The sequence below is a fragment of the Lepisosteus oculatus genome, chromosome 12 (assembly GCF_040954835.1).
Source record: "Lepisosteus oculatus isolate fLepOcu1 chromosome 12, fLepOcu1.hap2, whole genome shotgun sequence".
Taxonomy (NCBI): Eukaryota; Metazoa; Chordata; class Actinopteri; order Semionotiformes; family Lepisosteidae; genus Lepisosteus; species Lepisosteus oculatus.
This window is the reverse complement of record NC_090707.1, coordinates 1282864-1305651: the sequence shown is the minus strand read 5'-3', so window position 1 is coordinate 1305651 and position 22788 is coordinate 1282864. Positions and strand designations below refer to the sequence as shown.

Genomic DNA, 22788 nt, shown 5'->3' with positions numbered 1-22788 from the left:
ATGCTCCTTCTGGATGCAGTATCGATTTTTCACTTGCTTTTTCACACAGATTTGTTTTGTTGTTTCATTTCATGTGTAATACATGCTTAGAGGACCTGGGGGAAAGAAAGACGGTTAGAGCTCTCAGAATCAGCACACTGCAGACTTTTCACATCAAGAATATGATCGTTATTGCTGCAAAGTTATACCCTGTTCTTTAAAATCATGGTTTTTTCAATTGATACATCTTGCAATTTGCAGGTTAGTAAAGTTACAGTACAGAAAACATTTTAAACATTAATGAGCAATCTTGCAGACTTACCAGAACTTAGTTTCATTAGCTCACTTCAGGCTTTGCTATGCAACAATATATTTGTACCGCTGTAACATCTAAGGTCCCCTTTGTCTGTTCTCAAAAAATAGATGGAAAAGGAAAGGACTTAAATTACTTTACATTCACCTTGCTAATGACCTGTAAATGTTTCTTCAGCTACACAGACAAAGTTTGTTTTATTCCCCAGGACCCATCTAACACTGAAATGCATAACATGACTGCTAATGCTGATTTTTTCATTTATTATATCAAGTCACAAATGCCCACAATGAGCTGTTCTGAACAGATAAATAGACACCATATAAATGTCTTTACAGTTTAGAACTGTGGGTAGTCTGTTGGCATCATTAATATGGGTGCTGCATATCATAGTTAATATCAGAAGGCAATAATAATGAAATGTAATCTTCTGTCTATTTTAAGTTGCATATAAAATGCATTTTTAAACCCTTTGCACTTTTTCATTTTAAAGCCTGTGTGTTTAAGAAAGGTTATGCATATTACAATCTTGATAAAAATGTATGGTGATAAAGCTCTGATGATAGATCCTCAGCTGTAGGCTACAGATTTCGCCTTTGCTTCTGTTTTATTCATGTCTCTCTTACTGCACAGAAGCTTTGTAAGAGTCTGGCAAACATCTCGCCACATTCCTGTAATGTAGGAAGTAATTGTAACTTATGTTTTCTTTTAGAACTATTTAACTAATCAAATTCATTATGGGATACTTTGCAAAACAGAAAAATAAAAAAAGAATGCACTCACTAAGTTGTGAGCTGCTAACCTAAAGACTCTGTAGCTGCTAGCCTACAGAGAAGAGGGGCAGACTAACTCCAGAACAGCACAAGACTGGCTTGGTGAAATATACCACAAAAACCAGGAGTAAACAGTGTCTGACATTGATCTGCTTTATTCAATTGTGTCCAAACCATATTAAGTTAAAATATACATTTTGTATTGGACAATGTTATCATTATCATTACTTTTGAAGAATAAATTCAAAAATCCATATAAGTATTTTGTTTGATGTGAATATTTTTCTGAATAATAAGAACAACAATAATTATATAAAACAACAAGATATATACTTCTACACAGGATAATATGAATATTTAACACATTTCCCTTACTTGAAAAAACTACTATAAAACAGAATTAAAACTGATTTTTGAAAACAAATGCTTTAAAGTCACAAAAACAGAGATGAATACAGTTCATACAATGTCTTTATCTAGAAGGTTTGGACATGTTTGTCATCTTAAAATAAGTAAAATTAATGTTTTCTTGGAACAAAAAGTATCGTATTGAATTCAGGGAATGTAATGGTGATTTTAAAATGGAAAATATTACTGCCCTTAGAAGAGTTCAGAGAAGAGTGTCTTTAGTAGTCCATACTGTAGGTGTGTCTCAATCTCAAACCTCTCACAGGTGCTTTTATTATGACAGAACCCTGAAGTACATTCAGACAGTTAATTCTGTCAGATACTTCAAGTAGGACACAAATTCAGTTTTACAAGTTCAGAATAGTTTACACACAATTTGTGAGTATTTGGAATAAACTACCAAAACATTTGTGGAACATTAGACATTGGTGTCTTATAAAAAGCACCTGGAAAGCTTATTCGATCAATAAAATAATAGCAGGAAATTGGGTGAGATAGACCCAGCTGGCTCCTCTTGCTTGTGGCTTTTCTTAAGTTCTTATTTTCCTTTCTCTGTGTATCTAAAGCTAATAGACATAGTTTTCACTGCAGACATGATCTCCTCTGTGTAGAGATCTGTAAAATAGCCAGAGACTCAAAATGGAAGGGATGCACCTTCATAATACCCAGCAATATATGCTATTGAAGAGCTTCTATTGAAAATCAGCTATATTCAGACAGGCCAGCTGATGTGGCAGCTTCAGTAATGTGAAGAAAAGAGAAAGAACATCTGACAGAGAGACATTTTTGGTTGTGAATGAACTAGACCGTGAAATGAAGATCTGTAAAGCACCCAAGCTTTATAGTGTGAAAGAGACAATGGTGTTTAGGAGAAAACCGGGATTATCCCTTTCCATTCAGCACGTTAAATAAATTAAATTAAATATCAGATATGGATTCCAGTTCCAACTTTATATTTAATTAGTCTTTACTCTTAAAGTGTCTCTCCTTAACTGAATATGAGCATTTCAGAGGTTGTAGAGCTTTTATATAATACTAGTATGAGTTTGCTAGGATATGAAAATAAATGCATGGAAACCATCAGCACGAAACCCTACAATGTGTCTTTCCTATACCCTCCCTATTCAGCAGGACATATTAGAACGCAAGACTTGAAGAGCTGTGGTGTGTCCACTTTTGCAGTCACAGCAATCTAGATTAATTCATGTGGCAGTTGAGGAAAGTTCTTGTTTTTTACTGGTTTCAGCAAGAATGTTTAAAAGATTAAATGTTCCATGAGATGGGTTCAAATTAGATTGAAGTCAGTAGATGAACTGTTCTGCCTCATCTGAAACATGTTATAGGAGAAGAAAGACATTACTAGTTCATACAGCTCAGGGTATGTGAGAAAAACTATGTGCACAATAATTTGTATTCTTCGGGATAACATTAAGCCATGTACAGAAATTAGGAAAATGAATGCATCTGTTTTTAAATAAAGATTAAGCCAAATATTACTATAAAGAAGAAGATTACTCCTCTCCTGGGGATCAGACAGGCTATTAACTAAGGATCCTTTAACTTCTATGATCAAAATATTTATTTTTGCTGTTAATATAAATGTCTATAAATAACATTTTTTTGTAGTACATTTTTCTAAATTTATTGCTAATTGTTATTCTGGCAATTCTTCAGTCACTATAGATCGTAGCGTTCTATTCTACATGTATATCTATGGTATTCTATAGTGCCATCTGACTACTTTGCGATGCTTTAGCCTATTTTTAGCTACAAAATTATGAAAATCGACCTTATACAATGAATGACATTATAGTCTTATTTTATTTGAAATAGCCTAGTTTTATCATTTTCTTTTTTTCAGAAACATGAATCACATTTTGTGAAGGTCGAAAATCACACAGTATTTAACTCTACTTTAACTGTTTGCATTTAAAGTTGTATTCATTATTTATAGTGAAAGAACTGTTATTTGTAAGGTAAGTGACAGGTGCTGAAATATAATGATGGGCTCCTGAGAGGCTGCACTCAGCAGGGTTCTTATCTGGGAGTGCAGGCTGAGTCCTAACAGCACTTCTTCCAGTCTGGGCAGTGTTAGCTGACTGTAACTACAGTATGACACCACAAGGTTGCAAGAGCTGATGGAAAACTGCTAGGGTTTGCTGGGTATGAAGTTAGCCAGTGTTTTCTCAGATCACTGGGCACATGTGACTTGCTGCAAAATCAGTAATGTGTGGCGACTACTATTGGCACTGTAGAGCTTGCAGCATGACAAAAAGCAGATGTCCTACCTGTGCACATTTGAGAATATTTCTGAAAGACATCTCCTCACCATCCTTTACAGTCTTTTCCTCTGTGGATACATGCAGAGCAGTGGGCCAGTTCGACTCTAAATTAATAAAATAGAACTACTTTGTGATAACCTTTCAAATACCACAAAATGATACACCCAATGTATCCACTAAATCTGCTGGATTTCCTAAGGCAGCTGCCTCCTTTCCCCCTGGAAAAGAAGAGATGTGTAATGTAAGTAAATAAGGAGAAATGCAAACATGAGTCTGTATTTCTGTCAATACCTGCCCTTCACTAGAGATTTTAAGACCAGCAGACTTTTTTCATGTTGGATTTCAAATGGATGTAAAAGTAGGTCGACTAACTAGCACCACTGTCAATAAAGTTGTGAATCACGTCAGGTCAATACACTGATTTCAGATATTTTTCAAAAGGTTATCAAAAAGTAATGAGACCCTTTTAGAACATGGTTAATGTTTAAATCTGTCAAAGGTCTGAGATGTGATGAAGGTATAAAAAAGGTTCAGATGTGATGCTTTTTCCCCTATACCCCAGTGCTAAACAAGCTGTCTTGTTTTTTTTCCTTTTACCTATCAGGGTCATACAGATGCCGTGCCGATGAGTTTGTCTGCAACAACACCTTGTGTAAACTGCTAGTCTGGGTGTGTGATGGTGAGGATGACTGTGGAGACAATTCAGATGAGGATCCCGAAATGTGTGGTGAGGACTAAATGTTTCAACTCTGTATACAACACAGAACCTAATGATTCGAAAGATATTGACTATGTGTTCACTGTCATAAACAATGAACATACCTGTGTGCATATACAGTAACAGTATATTTCAGGTGTCCCCTCACCCTCAAGCGAGGCTCCGGTGTGCTGCAGTCCTGTCCTGGATGTTTGAAAGTGGGTGGATGTAATCCACGTAATTATCTAAATTACATTTAACGTAGTCACAGGCAGAGTGGACCTGGATGCACCTAGTAAAAACAAACTGCAAAATACAAATTGGGAAATGCTGAGCTTGAAGAAGGTACTTATGAAAAAGATTTACAGTAGGTGTTTATTTTGGCACTATTTTCATCTTTTAGACAATGCGGAGGACCAGTCACTACATATCCTAACAAAATAGTATATACAGTGAAAGGCTTGGATTTGAAATCAAATCAAATCAGGTTGCCCGACCAGGGTGTGGAAGCAAAAGCACTAGATAGCTGAGTGAGATCTTCAGATAAATTAGTCACTAACAAACCGACTAGCTAGGTAGGCTAGATGGCCATCTCTCATTTGTAACCTTTCTTATCTTGGCTAAATTATGTTGTCTGTTTATTGTTGGTCTCATTGCCGTATACTGATTTTGGAGCCATAAAACACTGAATATTCCCTTTAAATAGTGTTTGTGAATAAAACACCCCAGCATAGTGAAAACTCTCAAATTATTTCTCTGCTGTAATTCATAGACATGTTCACTTTTTTATTTTGCATTTGGAGGTCAACTTGCTATGTGCTTAATTATTCATAACTCTTCCTCCATGGATAAAGATTATAGAATATGCTGTGTCTGCAGACTCAGCACTTCTTTTTAAATGTCACTCAAAGGTCCATATAGCAGGAAGCCTCAGTAGACCCGCTTGTGAAACATGCTCCTCTTTTGTGCATCTCACAAAAAACCCTTATTGCCACACAAAAATCAGATGTCAAACATGGTGATGCCGTAAAAATAGAACTTACTTTGAAGGTGAGCCTTCATTCAACTGATTATGCAAAAGATTAGTCATAAGCCAGTGCTGAAAAGAAAGGTTTGATGGATATATTATTAGGCCCAAGACTATTTTTTTTAAATGAATGCATACTTAATGTAATAATATAGGCAGAAGCATGAAAGAGTGGTTACAAAGCTGGGCTCTAAACTGGAGTGTTGTACGTTTTAATCCCAGGATGACTGTTGTACCCTTGAACTTGATACTTAAATAACTCCAGCAAATGCCCTGCTATAGAAGTCAGTACAGTACTTTCCAGGTTGCCTCTGTGAAAGCAAATTTGTTCTCAATTGGTTTACAGGATTAATTAATGAAACATACAGTATTATTAGAATCTTATACTGTAGTTATGGCTTAGAGCTCCTTCGCTATCACACTTAATTTTGATTAATTTAATTTTGGTTGTGTTAAATACCAAATGAAGTTAATTACACTTGAAATGTATATCTTAATGTTTGTTCTGTTATTTAAATATGCATTTACAGTACAGTATGTAAAATATGTATTTGGTAATATGCAGGTTAAGCAGCAAACATGCCAACACCTGCAAACATTCAAGAAAGTGATTAAAGAGAGTACAGTATACAATCATTTGAATGTGCACAAGTTACAGAAATATCAAGAGTTACAGAGAGATCAGATGTCTTTTTGAATGGGTTTGCACCACAGAAGGCCTAAGCCTCTTTCTTTATTGGTCATTTTGTGGAGATGTATTTCTTTATTCAATTCTCTGTTGTTCTTTACACATCCAGGGCTCTATTCAACAGCACGTGTAGGGGATTGGCTATCAGTTGCTAAAAGTCACCTCTGTGATAAATGTTACAAGGGCTTACATTCTAAGCATGAACATCTTTGAAGCTGGTAAATAACAGAGCTCCACCTCCAAGCTTTCATATTAAAATAACACAGAAGACACAGTCCAGCAGATGCAGGGGCACCAGGACAGCAGAACTGTGTGGGCTAGCATGTCGATCTGTGGAAGCTCTGGGACCAGTGGATAATTGCTCCCTGCTTGGGATTCTCTCTGTAATCAGGCAGTACTCTTCATCTAATACACGCTTGGGAAAGAAAGACATGTCTCACACTCCTCTTTTTCATCCGGAGTTAGATAAAAGAAAGTGGACATTCAGGCAGGAAAATTTCAAATTTCCAAAACCGAATAGGAAAGGGAAAGCACTCTTATACACATGGCTATTGGGATGGTATAATCTTTTAAACAGGGGTCAAATTCAAATAAAAAAAGCTAATGTAGAGCTTTGTTGAACTGAAAGGCAGAGGATTTAAACAATGAATTAATGCCTTTCTTTGCCCGTTAATCTTTTTCTTAAAAAGCCAGACCTCATTGTTAATATTCAGCGGTGTTTGCAAACATCCAGACATCCCTTACCGGAACACTGCTTACTCTAGTAATATAGCAGCTCTATCCAAGAAGCACAGGGACCCGTCTGCCCAGTCCATTGCTCTCACACACTGAGCCATTGGATACTGGGGGTTTTCTGGAACTGTAGCAGCCCAAAACTGCGGGTGGATACCCCATGAATGAGGTATCCGTGTGCTTTTTAAAGACCATAAACACGACGTGGATTTGAATACCTAGGGAGTAGGCAGCTGGAGGCCCTGTCAGGGGGAAGGGTGTCGGAGGCCGTGTGTGATTTGTGCGTGTGCTCTTCTCCCGCGGAAGCCAAGCTGCCGTGTCCGGCCTCTCGGCCGCTCAGGTGCGGGAACGGCAGGACCTGCCTGCGGCGGGAGCAGGTGTGCGACGGTGCGGACGACTGCGGGGACGGCTCTGACGAGCGGCGCTGCGGTGAGTCCGGCGTCGGCAGCGTTATGACGGAAGGAGGTTTTTCGATGCCATGCTATACGCGTTCACATTGTGTACCGTGATGAATCTCCTATAACTAGGAAAAACCGTTGGAAAGTTAATATTTTTTCATTATCACAGACTATGGACTATAAACTAATGAGGTAGCTGGAAAGAAAGTGCCCAGTAAGAAAAAGTGGCGTGTTTTATACTAATTCTAAATCCCGTACTGCTGGCTTAAGCACATTATATCAGATGGATGAATGCGTGTACGTTTAAATGCGTGTTTAAATATAGCTCACATTACTGCATGTTCTGCTGTCCCTTGTTAATTTGTCTCTGTGCATGAAGCTGTTTATTCGCATTTTTATCCTGTTTTGTCCCGTCTGCCAGTGTTTCACTACTGTGGCATTAATTGTATTTAAAATACAATTACCATTCCCTTTTACAACTGTGACCATTGCATTTGTTTAGGGAGGGTGACAGAGTTACCCAGTTATATATCTAGATCTTTATAAAAATTTAAGCCATTAATGTCAATTCATGTCTTTCTCAAATTGATACAATTCAATATTTATCATTTCTATTTAGACTTAACCAATCTACAAAGCACAAGAAACTTTAAGTGAATTACCCAGTGTGTATGTCGGATTGAAAGCATGCATTCAAAATCAATTCATCCATTGCTGTATCTTTTGAGGGTCAGAGTGAGCCAGAGAGTAACCTGGCTGGCACAGGGTGTGATGAGGGAATACACTTACAGTACACACATATGCAGAGCACTCTGTAGATGCCAGCATGGACAACATGTCTGTGGACCGTGGACGGAAACATTTACTTTTTTTAAGCCATTATAGCTGTTTTATATAAATTCACAAATCCTGAATATGAAATATACAAAAAAAGCTCATAATCGTATCAACTCCTTACCATCAATTTGTACAATCTCTCACCTAAAACTGGTTACCAGTTACGTGTGAAAGCTAGTCCAAACTACTTTCCTGTGCAGCTGGGTGTGACCTATATTACTGTTAAATTTGCAACCAGTCTAATGCTTAAGCTCTTCATTGGCAACAACGAGAGTCACATCATCTCAGCTTAAATACTCATGTGGTCATATGGTGATTTGGGTATGCTGAAAAAACACTTCAGAATCAGAAAGATCTGAAACGTACATACTCCTAGCCATTTCTGAAATATATAAATAGGCTGCCCATTCTCATAACAAGAAACAGTAGTATAACTGTATCTGGTGCAAGAGGAATAGCTATAATCATAATTCACATTCTGAGCCTTATTGCAATATTATTGTCATTATCGTCTTCTCCTGCAACACGTTAGACTGGAATAATTCATGGGTGGCACATTGAACATTTTGGTTTAAACTCCTTTAATGATGTTTGTCTTTAATTGAACCCCCGGCGCTGGTTTTTAATGAATTAGAGAACACGATGGAGAAGCACAGGCCCTGTGGGAAGTCTGAGTTCACCTGCAGTAATAAGCACTGCGTCCCTGCTGAGCTGCAGTGTGATCTCTTTGATGATTGTGGGGACGGAGGCTCAGATGAGCTTGATTGCAAGACTGGTGAGTTTTATGTTTAAAAGCATTGCCAGCCTTAAAAATGTGTTAATATAACTTAATATATTATTTACCTTTTTAACCACTAAGACACACAGCTTTCCAATTTTAGGTACCATCTGCAGATTGTCATAAATTTGCAAAATTGTGTCCTTTCTGGTACATTGTATATACTGTAAGGCATTTTTTTTTATTTTACTTTGCTGATCACATTTAAAGTTACCTTTAACCTACTGTATTTTTTACTTTTTTTAAAATGCTGCATGATTACCTAAGTCTTCTTTTTGCCAAAGCAATGTGTTCTCTTCAGTTGTATAATTGAAATTCATATTCATCCTGTGCTACTCAGAGGTTTTGAACTAGTTCTGTGGTTCACTGTGCCAGAATAAAATATCTTGGCCATTTTGTACTGTACATGGAGCACACTATACAGTATGTCATTTGCAGTGAATGTAGAAGAAGTCTTGAACTCTGTACTCAGTGCAATTGAGATGAATGCCCTGTGTGTACCCTGTCATTAACCCCAATGATTAAAATCACTTGCACTTCAATATTAAAGATAGGTTTTCATAATATTGTACTCTGATCTCACATATTTCTAAGGGCAGAAAGAAATATTCCACATTCAAGAAATGGAAGCATATTTAAGGAAATCTATCAAAATAAACAAATAAGATTTCATTATATATATATTTTAAATCCAATAACTCAAGGCACATAATGACAGTTCTTAAAGATAAACCTATTCAGTGCAGAGTTTTTTTTTTTAAAGCACACAGAATCAGGTGGATTTTATTGACATATGGTGCTATTTAATTTATATTAACAACATTTAGTAAAATGTATTCCTGCAATTTTTATTAAAAGAGTCAAATAAATGCCAAAAGCCAGTTTATTAACAAATAAAACACTTTTCCCTGTTTCTCCAGCTCCCATTAATAATATGTGTGAAGGAAAAATTAATCCGTGCGGCGAAGATGCAGTCTGCAATCAAACCATGACAGCTGCCGTTTGTCAGTGCAAACAAGGCTTTGAGAGAAACCAAAAGAATAAGCAGTGTGAAGGTACGGCACAGCCTTTGAAAAGTAATTTCTTCTTGACCTCGGGGAGTGTTGCTTCCTGGTTTTGTTTGTTTTATGCTGTAGCTTCTGCAAGCGTCAGCCACCACTGCGGGCGGCAAGGACCTCACCAGAGGCCGCTGCTCCGCCTTCCCAACAGCCGGACTCGAGCCGTTTCCATCGGCTCTGAAGGAGTTAAGGCACGGGGTCCCAGTTTCCCCCATGGGAGGGGGAGCGACTGAAATCCGGTGGAGGCTGTAGTGTGGATAATGAGGCATAGCGGGTAGCACTGCCCTTTGTGAACACAGCTGTGTTCCAAACCTCTGCTTCAAGTATTCCGATGGAGTCCCTCTCTCTGCCTACACCTTAGCTTGTGGAAATATTTTCAATGAAGGGTGATTTGTGTCAGACTTACTACAGTATACTGTATGACCTTTTCTCAAAGTGCCCTTAATGGAGCTATTGCTTCACCTAAGATAGACGTTGTGCTGTAAAAGTGCGTGACAACTATTAATTAATCTTTTTTATACAGTACATTTATAATGAGGACTATTTTTGTTATTTATGGATACTAACCAGACATGGTGCTGGCCACGTACTGTTTTTCATTTCATAAGATTCATTAGTGGATGTGTTTTGTGTGGTATGGTGTTGAGGTGTGTGAAGTGTTTAAAATGAGAAAAAGAAACAGGACTGAGAACGGAAGACAAAGAAATGCACAGAGATGTGCTCAATATGCACAGGTTAACACATACTGAAGCACTGTCTGTTTCCAGCTCCACTTCAGGGGCATCCTGTTCTAAAGGTGATGGATGCCTCAGTTCAGAGATAATATATCCTGTTTAATTTGCCATATATGAAATATGCATATATGTATATAAACAATGAAAATGTTGTACTTAGAAATACAAAAACTTTGCATGTATTTTTGTTTAATTCAGTCAATTTTACTTTATGGATATCTGAGAACGATCCCAAAATATTTTTTACTGGCGAACTATAGTGAATTTGACTTGTTTTCAATGTTCTAACCTAGACATTCATAGGCCCATTGTCACAAGTGAAATGTTGTGTTTCAGAGTTAGTCCTCAAGAGAGGTTGTTTTGATTTCTGATTGGAGTCCAGATGCTAGAGGCAAGGCCAGGAGTGAGATATCAGTCTTATTCCAGCAGCTACTTACGAGGATTTATTCTGTCCTTACCTGGCTGTTGCGTAAATCTATTTTCTGTGGAGTTAATTTCTCCCATTAAAGTTGACAATAATGACTACCAAAAATCTACACCTTCTGAAACCACCATATGAATTTTCAAGTTTTGTTTACCAAACGTTCTTTAATGTATTGAAAAATTTTACAAATCTTAATTAAAAAAATATGTGTAAACTGTACCTGATGCTGAAGAATCTGAAGGGTCCCAGTTACACTAGGATATCTGTATTTTTTATAATTGAGACTCAACGTGTGTGTGCCATGGATTCTCATGTGTGTGATCTTTGAAGTTCTTCTTTATCTGGCTTTTAGTTTTTAAAGAGCATGAAAAGAGTTGACAGCACAAACAGTCTGGCCTGCTTTTCCATATTAAAAATCAGGTCTTATCAACAATAACCTTTGTGGATGCAAAAATGTCACAAATTGCTGAAAGAGAATTGATTTTTTTTTCTTTTTCAGAAGTCAATGAGTGTCTCCTCTTTGGTTCCTGTTCTCAATACTGCACGAACACTAAAGGTTCCTTCAAATGTACATGTGACAGAAATTTTAAAGAAATCAATGGCAGCTGTTTAGTAAAAGGTAAATATTTTTTTCTGCTGTGCAAGTAGTATATTGTAATACTGCGCAGTGAAGCCTGCAATGTGTAAAATCTAATTCAAATCAAGTTTAGATTTCAGAAGCAGTAAATATGTGACATTTATGTAGGTTAAGAATTTTAGGTTCTTTATTCTAATGACGTGGACAGATTTAATACTTTCTTTATAAGTGGAATTTACAATTGCAAATAGTTTTCTTTCATGAGATTCGTAACTTCTACAGTATAAAAACAATCAGAATTAACAGATCAGGTGGGTAGATGCGTCAGCATGTATAGGCTGCAAAAGAACAAGTAATAAGTTTATTCCATGCTGAAAAAAAGAAGAAAGAGAACACAGCATTTCGGCCATGGAGCCTTCTTCAGGTGAATTAACAGAATTAACAGAACAGAATTAACAGATTCCATCGTTATCAAATGAAAGATGTGAACAGCTACAGTACATCTCCAGAAGTGTTCCAGTTTAATTTATTGCAAAAAGTTGCAATAATAAACCATTTATCATACCATTTATGAACAAGTAAAGGTTTATTCTGTGCTGAAAAGAGAAGAAAGGAAACAACATTTTGGCTGTGGAGCCTCTTCAGCTGTTTTCTTTCTTCTCTTTTCAGCAGGAATAAACCTTCACTTGTTCCTTTGCAGCCTACGCATGCAGCTCCCCACCTGAACTATTATCATAGCATTTACTGTATATCATTGTAATTGCAAAATTATTAAAACTGTCCATTTACGGAAATTGTGTGTAATTTTATTGGACATTTCTGATGTATATCTTATTGATGGATTTGATCATATTTACAAAGTTGTTTTTTACTTATTTCATGTTACTCTTTGAAAAAAAGAAAAGAAAAATGTCTAAAAGAAACATTTTTCATAGCACAACTTAAAACAGGCAACTGTGATGTTGAGGCATCTTGTGATCTATAGCTCTGTACTGATGTTTTCTTTTTAAATATACAGTATATTGTCTTGTATCTGTTTATATTTACTATATATATTTACTAGGGTATTAATGCTCTATGAATAAAGCCCATTGCAAATTCACTGTTTAAATATGGACAGTAAAACGTATTTATTAGGAGTTAATAAATGACACCACCACATTTACAGTTTATTAACCTGCCCTGGATAATATCTGTGTAGCTTCCTGTGTAATTGCCATGGGTTCCAGATGGGCTCAACTAGTAAACACACTTGCACTGTGGGTTCGAGCCTGGGCCATGTCACTGTCTGACTGTGACTGGGTTTCCCTAAGCAGTGGTGCCCAGCTGGCTTAGGGTGGGGTGGGAAAAGGGCTCTCTTGGCTCTCAGAGAAACAGCGCCCCCTAGCAGCTCCTTGGCTAGCACTGCCTCTCCATTAAACACTGAAGCCCTGGCTGTACTGCCTGTCATGTGTTAAAAGACGAGTGGCTCAAAGGTGGGTAGATCGGAGGAGTCTGCCCACACTTTGTCATTCTTTTCTGTGTGAGGTTGTGGGGTTCATAGCTGTGAGCCGAGATGTGAAGATCACATAGCAATTGTTTTTTGGAAATAATTGGCGATGCTAAATTTGTAAAATGGTGGTGTTACCTTGTTTTACAATGACTGAATTTTGTGAACATTGTTCTTGCCTTCTTTATGATTGATATTATTGTATTCTGTTTGAAAACATTGCTTTGAATTATAAAAAATAGCTAACATTGTGTGCTGCATGTTATAAGTTTGTGTTTTTATTTGCAATACTCAAGATTATGTTTTCTCGTATAAAGTATAATTTAATCATTTCTGTTGAAGTCAAGTCCTAGATTTAATTTAAGCATGCATACACAATGTTTGCACCTTAAGAAATTATGTTTAATATGTATTTTTAAATGTGTTTCCTGTACTAATACAACTGTAATATACTGTAATTCTGTAACAACTGTTGTTGGAATTTAGACACTATTCATTTTTTTTGCATATTAATGACACAACCTGCAGGACCAGAAGATCAAGTGCTCTACATTGCTAATGACACTGAAATCCGAGGTTTTGTGTATCCATTTAACCAGAGCCATGGACACAAACAACTAGCTCGCATTGAGGACAATGCCCGAGTCATTGGGATGGATGCTCTTTATCAAGGACACAAGATTATCTGGGGTACCCAGTTTAATCCAGGTGGAATTTTTTACAAAGACACCCTAGGCAGAAGTGAATCTAAAACAAATAGTGGATTGATAGTAAGTATTTAAAATGTTAACAGAATAATGGGGAACTACTGCCTGCTTTTCAACCTGTCGTCATAACAGTATACACAATTTTCAGCATATAATACACCCACCTCTAGCTACATACATGTGACAAAATTAAAATAATATTCGCTGATCATGTTTTCCATGACATCATGAAGTAAATATATAAATATGACCGTTATACATTTTGCTTGAGATTGGAGTTTATTAGAAGACAATGATAGTGTTTATTTCATCTGCTGCTTGCACAGTCAAGAAGAATTCAAATTCAAGTTTCTTTTTCTGCGTATTTATTCTTTCTTCTCTTCAGGATAGAATCATATCTAGTGTTTAGAATATAACTTAACAGATTTGATTGAATGTTGTCATAAATAGCACATTTAATTTTGATTGCCAAGGTTATAAATTGCCGTCATTTCACTCCTCTGACTTTCAAAGTAGACAGGATCAAGCTTGTGCTGATAGGGTTCTGTTCAAAGGGGCCTCACCGGGGGATAATGCTAAATATTGCAGAGAGGCTAATCACTTGCATTAGCTCTGAGGCTGGAGAAGCTAGACAGCTTGACTGTACTGGCACTGGGTGCTGACTTACTTCCAGAAAAGGAGGGCAGTATAGCAGCATTGTACTTGATATTCCAGACCCCATTTAGGAAGAGGTCACAGCCCTTATGTGCCCCCAGTTCTCTGACATCACCCATGATGTGGGGCTCTCTTGCCCGAGAGAGGGACCATAACAACTGCCACTGACACAGGAGTGCAGCTCAGACTCTTCTGCCTGCAGCCTTGAGTCCACACTGTACTGACTAATTGCCCCTGTCACACAAAAACATAACAACAGTTACTGACAAGAGGGGGTATTCGCAGTCTAGCTCATTTTGTTTTTCAGCAGCTAACTGGTCAAAGTATTTCATCCAGCTGAAACCAGGTTATCAGCTTAAATAACACGGCTGTGTAGTCTTATCACAAATCCCACCACTCGTGGAAACGGGAAGAGGAGCGATGTGCCATAAAAAACACAATAGTTGAACATAAACTTAGGATGATAAAGAACTTGCATCAGGTGCAACAAAATATTTACTAATGCATAACTGGACAACAGTTACAACACTACAAAAACAAGTCTTTACTATTTACAATTAAGAACAGAAGAAACTTTTTTACCCAAAAGTTTGAGAATATGGAACAAGCTACCCAGCCATATTGTTGAAGAAGACTTCTTTCGAGGAGTGGCTGGATGAGATTCATGAATGGCCTCCTCTTGTTTGTAAACTCTTATGTTTTTATTTAAATATAATCACAGTCCCGGTTTCCATGGCTGGTACATTTTCCAGATGTAGTCTCTGAGGGTTAGTGACCTACAGTTTTATATTTCAACAAATGTGTTGGAACGTGACATGAACAGGCCTGCGTGCTTGAGGTTCGAGCTGACTAGAGATCTCCACCTCTTTCCCAGGAATATCCAGTTCCTGTCTCAGTTTCTTTCAGTAAACATACAGCAAGAAATTACTTAAAATTTTATTACATTTTGTGGAATGTTAATTAGAAGTAATAGCAATAGTAGTAGGTACAAAGTTTTTCATTTCCCCTTTGTGCCTTTTGTTTTCCTAGAGAAGCAAACAAATCCATCAGTGTTGTACTGCCTGCTGGTATTGTCCATATCACTCTAGCACCCTTCCTTAGAGCAACATGGAAGTAAATATTTCACAATAAGCTGGTGCTTTGCTTGGTTTCTGAGGTGGGGGTATCTGCTTTCACAGCGTTTGATTGGAAGCCAGACATAACCACAACTTTTTAATAACCAATAAGTTATGTGAAGGAAGACAGGATAGGCCTGAATGTGCAATTTTGAACTGAAACATAATAGACAGCATGATCCCTTTTCAATCACAAATCTCTTCATAGCACCAGAGCCTTTTCTCACAGTCCTACACATACGCATACAAAATTCCCTTTCGATCCACATAGTAAGTAAGAAGAGAGCAAATGGACATGCAGCAAAATTTCTGGATATTGCATAGAAGCACTAAAGAACTGTGTGTTTCTCATGAAGAGAAAGAGAAGTGGACATACTGTAAGTAGTCTTGCAGAAGGTCCACAGAGCAGATATTCCACTGTTCAGTACCTCTGGTACTGTATTCTGACACTAGTCCTGAATTGACTTAGTGAAAGCTTATAGTTGTAAATGTTTTGGGGGCTGATTTTGACTTAGAACCCAGAGAACTTATTAAATTACGGTGGAAACTGTATCCCTGTGAGATACACCATGACATGACACCATGCTTTGATGTCTTTCAGACCCACTATTAAACATTCATTTAGATTTAAACTAGTGCTGCACCTTGGAGGTGACATTAAGATTAATATTCAGAAACTGGGAAGGAAGTGGGACTAAAAAATAAACAAAACAAATATGACCAACAGATATTAACATATTTATCTATTCCAGTGTCCAGATTTCCGAAGGCCAAGGGATGTCTCCTGTGACTGGGTAACTGGGAATGTCTATTGGACAGATCACTCCAGAATGCACTGGTTCAGCTACTACACAACTCACTGGACTAGGCTGCGATACTCGGTTAATGTAGGACAACTCGATGGAACAAACTGCACACGGCTCATAACAGATATAGCAGGGGAGCCTTATGCCATTGCAGTGAACCCACTTCGCGGGTAAGATCAAACATTTCCTCCAGTCCACATATTGCTTTTTTCTTACTGCTGTTTCATTCATTTTTTAGCCTGATCTTGTGTGTTTACCATGTCCATTTTTGTCATGTTCATTTAAATTACTTTTTTCAATTCTTATTCAAATCAAATAGTTGTAATCATCAGTTATCAAGTTGAAACAATGACTGTACCTCCTGGCATCCAGTATTGCCTACTGGGATTTGAGTGCATGCACACATTTAAATTAAAGAGTGCATTATAGAAAAGTAAAATTGTAAAAAGGAAGTGATCATTGGATAACACCACATCTGCAGGTCAGTGATGGTTGATGGTATCAAAGGGTCTCCATCAGAGCTACACTTGATGTAGTTTGTAGTCAAAGAAGGTGACTGTCAGCTTGTCTTTGCACCCCAAATCAGTGCGAATACATTGAAATGGAGCCAGACTGAGGTGTGCTGTGCATGTGGTTCAACAGTTTAAAATCATTGATTGTTTCTATTCACAAAAGAGGAGGCTGAATTAAGCCTTCTTTGGTCAAGTTTCACAGTTTCACTTTTTGAAACAGGCAAATATAGCCATTGCAATATTGGAAAATATAAGGGGGAGATAGCAGAACAGATAGTTAACTAACTGTACTGTATTTCAAGTTCATATAGTAAACAACAGATGACATTTTGTTTTAGGTCCATTTAATTTTATATTAGCTGGACTCTTAGAATAAGAATCACGGAGTAGTGCTTAGGGTTTGGCTTTTATAACACTAGGAGTTTCCTATTTTCAATTTTTTTTAAAAGGGGGGGCACCAATGTAGTGTAAAAGCACTATGTCAGCGACAAAAATAAAATTGAATTTTCCAATGACTTGATGAAGTAATAAGTCTTTATTTTAAAAAATTCAGTGACGCTACAGTATTGAAAAGCGTGTGGAAGTCAAATACTGTTGTTTCTCATTTTACAGCATGATGTACTGGACAGTGATTGGTGACCGTTCTCATATAGAGGAAGCTGCAATGGATGGAACGATGAGGAGAGTCTTGTTGGAGAAGAATCTGAGAAGGCCTACAGGTATTCTCCTTTACTTCCTGAAATGTACTTACCAAACAACACTGTAATTGTCTTTGGAATATGCCTTTGTTTGGGCTCCTGTTCTAATTAGCATTCTACTGAACAGCAGTTCAGCATTCTTGTGGGCTGTGTGTACACTGCTATTAACAAGCTAAGCCTTGTAAAGGTACCGATCGTGCTGCTTTCATTAAGAATATTCTGCCCATTTAATAAGGAGAGCCTGTAATGTGGAAAAGGAGAGGGTCTTGAACAAAAACATGAACATGGCTGGAGATTTCTATTTATTTTTAAAGCAGCAAGAAATGTGAAAAGTAATTTACCATCACTAATACCGCTGATCATCTAAGGTTAGTACTCAGTCCTCAGAGAGACTGAATCAATTCTACCTGCTAATCTAAGGTTTTAAAGGACTTCACTTCCTTCTGGCACATTTATTGGTTTGTAAACTGAGCTCAGAAAAACAAACACAGTTCATTCTTTCTGTATGTATCCTGAAGTACCTTGCCGGGCTTCATAGCAAAAAACACTTACCACTCATACACTGGTTGGGCAGAGTTTTTAAGGTGTAGTAAACATGTGAAAAGTTAGTACAAATGAGTTGACAACTTGAAATTTCTTCAAAAGTACAGTTTGTTGGCCACAGTTGGCATTTCAGCAGAATGACCTAGAGTAGTTTTACACAGTATGAAGTGCACCTGAAACCATTTAGCCTCAGTTACACAGCGTATATTCCTGTTAATGTATTGAACTTCTGTATACAGAACATAAACACTTAACACTGAACACATGAAGAATTCTACTGTAAAAATAAAAGATCATTTTAAAAATACAGGTTTAAAAGAAAATATGAAACTCCAAATAATGTATTTGATGAGCTACATACCTCCATTTCTAAAATGTCTAATGTTCATACTGTATGCAGTGTAAAAAACACAATGCAGTTTTAAATATAATTATTAGAAAACAATAAGATGTTGATTTTAATTCAAGTTCAAGTTTATTGTCATTACACTCATATACATGGTATATGGTATAACGAAATGCTATTTAGCTAGCTCTCGGACATAAGTAGTACAAAGAGAAAAAAAACACAACAACAACAATACAATTGTGTAGCAAAAGAAAGACAGAGACAACAGGCAGTGTGCAAAAAACAACAACAGACGATGTGCAAAAAAAACAACAGGCAATGTGCAAAAAACAACAGGCAATGTGCAAAACAACAAAAAAAGTAACAGGTTTATCACTGTGTTAGGGTATTTTTTGTCACATCAACATTGTACTATAAATACAGTTACCAGTCTAGTAACCTACTCCAATTCTTGTTTCAATACTATTTTTTCAGTTGTTTTTTGATCTAAGAACTAATGTGGGGAAAACTGAATGATTTCTTACGTGTTTTGGTCTTCTCTGAAATATACCATGTGACTGATTTGTAAGAAAGCCAATATTCATCAGTGTTCAAGGAAATAATAAGTAATTTTATATTGAAATGTACTCATTCAATTTAGAGGTTGGGGAATTCATTCCAAAATGTATTCTTTATTAACCCCTTAGTAAATATACCCCATAAAATTCTGTGGAACCACCAGAGGGACCATACTGAGTCAATATTTACACAGACACAGGTCACAATTTGCAGTATTTCACCAACAAAACCAAAAAAACTTTACAGAAAACCTTTTTATCAACCGAAAATAGACAACGGGGGCATCACAAAACCGTTTTCAGAACTGAAATACAGTACACCGAGGCAGTGGATCACAATACCACTTTCTATCAGATGACACACTTCAGCAAACTTCCAAAGTGTGTCAATAAGCAATCAATAACCCGGCAAAACATGAGCGCAAAAGCAAAAACCAGCAAAAAAAAGTATACAGTATGTCACAAATTTTTACCTTGTCCGGGGCATCCGTAAGACCAGAAATATATCCACAAAACGCCAACTACACTCATCTCCAGACCTGGACGAAACTAAGAGGTATTGGCTATTGGAACTGAATTTTGAAACTGACCGCATCTTAACAGCTGGTCTGATTGGTGGAAAATGCTGTTATTCATTGTTATTCGTTTCAGCCACTCAGAGCCCTTGGGGGATGGGACATCCTCTGGGATATTTAAGGGAGAAAATTCCAGGCGGAAATTGGCTCTGATCACCACTATAATTAACTTGATCACTTTCTATGAACTGTTACAATTTAAACCCCAATTTTACCTGCCATGCTTCTCCACAAGGAAATTGCAACTGAAAGTTACAAAGGTGTATGGAAAAAAACTTACTTCTTTCCTCATTGCATCGTTGCAGGTCTTGCTATTGATTATTTCAACCAACGCCTGTATTGGGCTGACGCAGAGCTCTCTGTGATAGGAAGCATACGTTTTGATGGATCTGATTCCCTGCTTGTCATTGGCATCACACATGGTAAACTTCAAGATTGTTTTATATACTGTATACAGTATACAGCATCTTAAAAGAAACTATCAAACAGGTCAGAAGGGACAAGTGTCCTTATCTTAGTTGTAACCGTTCTTCTGTTTTTAGATGTGAAATTATTTAAGACAGACATTTGAAACAATATTCAGTGCTGCTTCTGAATTGATGCTGCTGTGTTTTATTCTTGTTCTTTTTAGTTTTGTGTTGTATCATTACAGCCATTTTTTTACCATTCATCTCACAATTTGTTTTCTATAAAGGATAAGATGTTGCCTTTCTAGAGCAGTATGGCTTATCCAGTGTTCAGGGAAACAACAGTAGTGATATCAGTCCTCTGAATTCTCATGAATATTGAATATATTCAATCTCTCCACCTCAGAATAATATTCTTTCAGCCCCAATAGGTTTGATGCTCATATTGAGTTTGATACCTGGGCGTGCAGACTCCAGTCACTTATATTACACAAGTCTTTGTTATTGAGCGATAGGCTGAATTTTCAATGTCAGAATATTGACCTTCTTAAGACCAAGACACACAATTTGGTTCAGTGCTTTTTACCTGTCTTAAACAATTGCCCTTTAGCTATCTGAAGAAACACATTTAGCGACAAATAATGAAAATGTCATTTTTACAAAAAAGACTCACGGTCATTTACTGAGCTTGTAACAAAATCCTCATTGTATTGACAGATGATGCTGTAAGGTCTTGCTCTCAGTATGGAATGTGGTTGGCACTTTAAACAACACAGTCTAAAGAAAAACAAATTGCGGTATTTATTTTGAAGCTGATGAGATATTAATTTGCTTTGACAACTGCATTGATTAGTCTGCATTTTCTTTGGAGTCTTCTCAGCACAAGGAAACTGCTGCCTTAAAACTCACTTTCACTGTTATAGGCTGTGTACAGAAGAGACAGAAAAAGCAGATGTAAAGCAGATTTAATAAGACACATGCACATTATGCACAAACATATTTTATTACTAAGCATTACCAGTTACCAATAAGTATTTAATTTGTTTTTAAATATTTTAAAAGTAACATCATTGCTTGGAAAGGGTTTGGTTTTCTTCCCTGCTTAGTAATAAGGTAAACAGCATTGTTCTCCTGATGGGTAATGTCTTTTGCAATTGAACCTTGTGAAATCTCTAGATGTAGATCCTGTTAATAATAGAAGAGCTCACTACATACATAAATAATGAAGCAGAAATGTTTACAGCATTATATTAACACTTGCTGCTTGTTTTGTTTTAGGTATTTTGCAGCCTCATAGAATTGATATATTTGAAGATTATATTTATGGAGCAGGACTGAAAAACAATGTTTTTAAAGTTCATAAGTATGGACACACTCCAGTGGAACACCTTGATCTAGGAGTAGAGAAAGCCACAAGTGTGCTGATTTCTCACCGCTACAAACAGCAAGATGGTGAGTGACCACGGTGCACATCTGTTTTGTCCGCACTCCATGATAAAAAACATTCCTTTCCAACACAGAAGATCCATTCACATCTGTTTAATTTTTAAATTGATTTAAATTTATTGAAGTTAATCAGTTCTTTAAAAAAAGTATAGCAAGTTGAAAAACAACAAGTGACTACAGTTTTAGAACAGAAGGCCTTTTATCAGCAATTGAATTTCTTTTCATGTCTCTGTGATGAATCCAGCAAAATACCACACAATGCCATAATCATTAGTTTTGTGTTTTATTAATGAAAACTGTGTTTTAATTTGGAAATATGTGATCTTTGTTGCTATTCTCTTCTTGAGATGGCAATGATGATGGTTATGATGATTGTTATTCAGTTGAAATGTACAGTATGAAAGGTGTGGATTGAATTTAAATGCTATTTTAATGTTTGCTAATCTTCATTAAAATGCTCAGAAAATGTATTGCAAAATACATTTCTAACTGCTGAGCACTTGTTTTGTCATGGTAATTAGGACTGTAGTGGATAGGAGGACTCCAAATCCATTTTCAAAAATGAGAACTGAATGTGCCATGTGTCTGCTTGGCAAAAATAATAAATCCATTAAAAGGAAGAAAACAAGTACCGTTGTTAGATAAACATTACTCCCTTCTTACATGAGGAATTAACTGTCTTCCTTCACAACCACCACACCTTACACAGAGAGTGAAGTAAGAGACAGACACTAGTGATCACCCCCTTTGCCTTTATCTTTCTTTTTCCCTTTTTTGTTTTGTTAAACCAAGCAGGAATTAACTGCCCCCCTGGATAGAATGTCTGGCTTCTTCTGGCCTGTTTTGTTTCACAGCCCAATTCCGTATATATAAGCCTCAGCCAGAGATGAAGTCTGACTCTTCCAAATATAAATCCCCCTTTCTAACTGGATGGAATATTTACGCCTTCGCAGCTGTGTGCAACCAACAGCCCTTTAGATCCTGAAGTCTCTTATTTCATTGGTTGAACAGTTAGAGCTGCATGTGTGACATCGTCTGTAGTGTGTTTTTGACCTTCACTAACTGTGCAAGTTGGCGCACATCATACTTGATGTAGCCAAAGGATAAGTTGCTTGTACTTCACAATACTGGTCTCAGTAGTCATATAGATTCTCATAACATTTCTGTTTAGGTCTCAAAAGCAGCTCCACTTTTTTCTCTCTCTAGCTAATGGCCTGGGGCTATC

The 22788-nt window shown here is 36.9% G+C and overlaps 1 protein-coding gene and 1 long non-coding RNA gene across 5 annotated transcripts in view; one reads left to right on the top strand and one right to left on the bottom strand.

Annotated features, from left to right (window-relative positions):
• LOC102685206 (low-density lipoprotein receptor-related protein 1B) overlaps positions 1 to 22788 on the top strand; it is a 461586-nt gene that overhangs the window by 415029 nt on the left and 23769 nt on the right. For 3 of the 4 annotated variants that reach the window (XM_015358626.2, XM_015358625.2, XM_015358624.2), the window contains 10 exons: positions 4360 to 4482; positions 7206 to 7328; positions 8769 to 8909; positions 9833 to 9967; positions 11628 to 11747; positions 13723 to 13964; positions 16423 to 16646; positions 17601 to 17707; positions 20016 to 20132; positions 21396 to 21569. In XM_015358626.2, coding sequence (XP_015214112.2) covers positions 4360 to 4482; positions 7206 to 7328; positions 8769 to 8909; positions 9833 to 9967; positions 11628 to 11747; positions 13723 to 13964; positions 16423 to 16646; positions 17601 to 17707; positions 20016 to 20132; positions 21396 to 21569 — 1506 coding nt within the window. Of the gene's footprint in view, positions 1 to 4359; positions 4483 to 7205; positions 7329 to 8768; positions 8910 to 9832; positions 9968 to 11627; positions 11748 to 13722; positions 13965 to 16422; positions 16647 to 17600; positions 17708 to 20015; positions 20133 to 21395; positions 21570 to 22788 lie in introns of those variants that run through there. The other variant, XM_015358627.2, reaches the window with a different exon arrangement.
• On the bottom strand, positions 7 to 19697 carry LOC107078763 (uncharacterized). Its single transcript, XR_001479732.1, has 4 exons — positions 19609 to 19697; positions 3762 to 3859; positions 302 to 385; positions 7 to 95 (listed from the first exon to the last, which is right to left on the bottom strand). It is a non-coding gene; the product is annotated as an uncharacterized lncRNA (long non-coding RNA).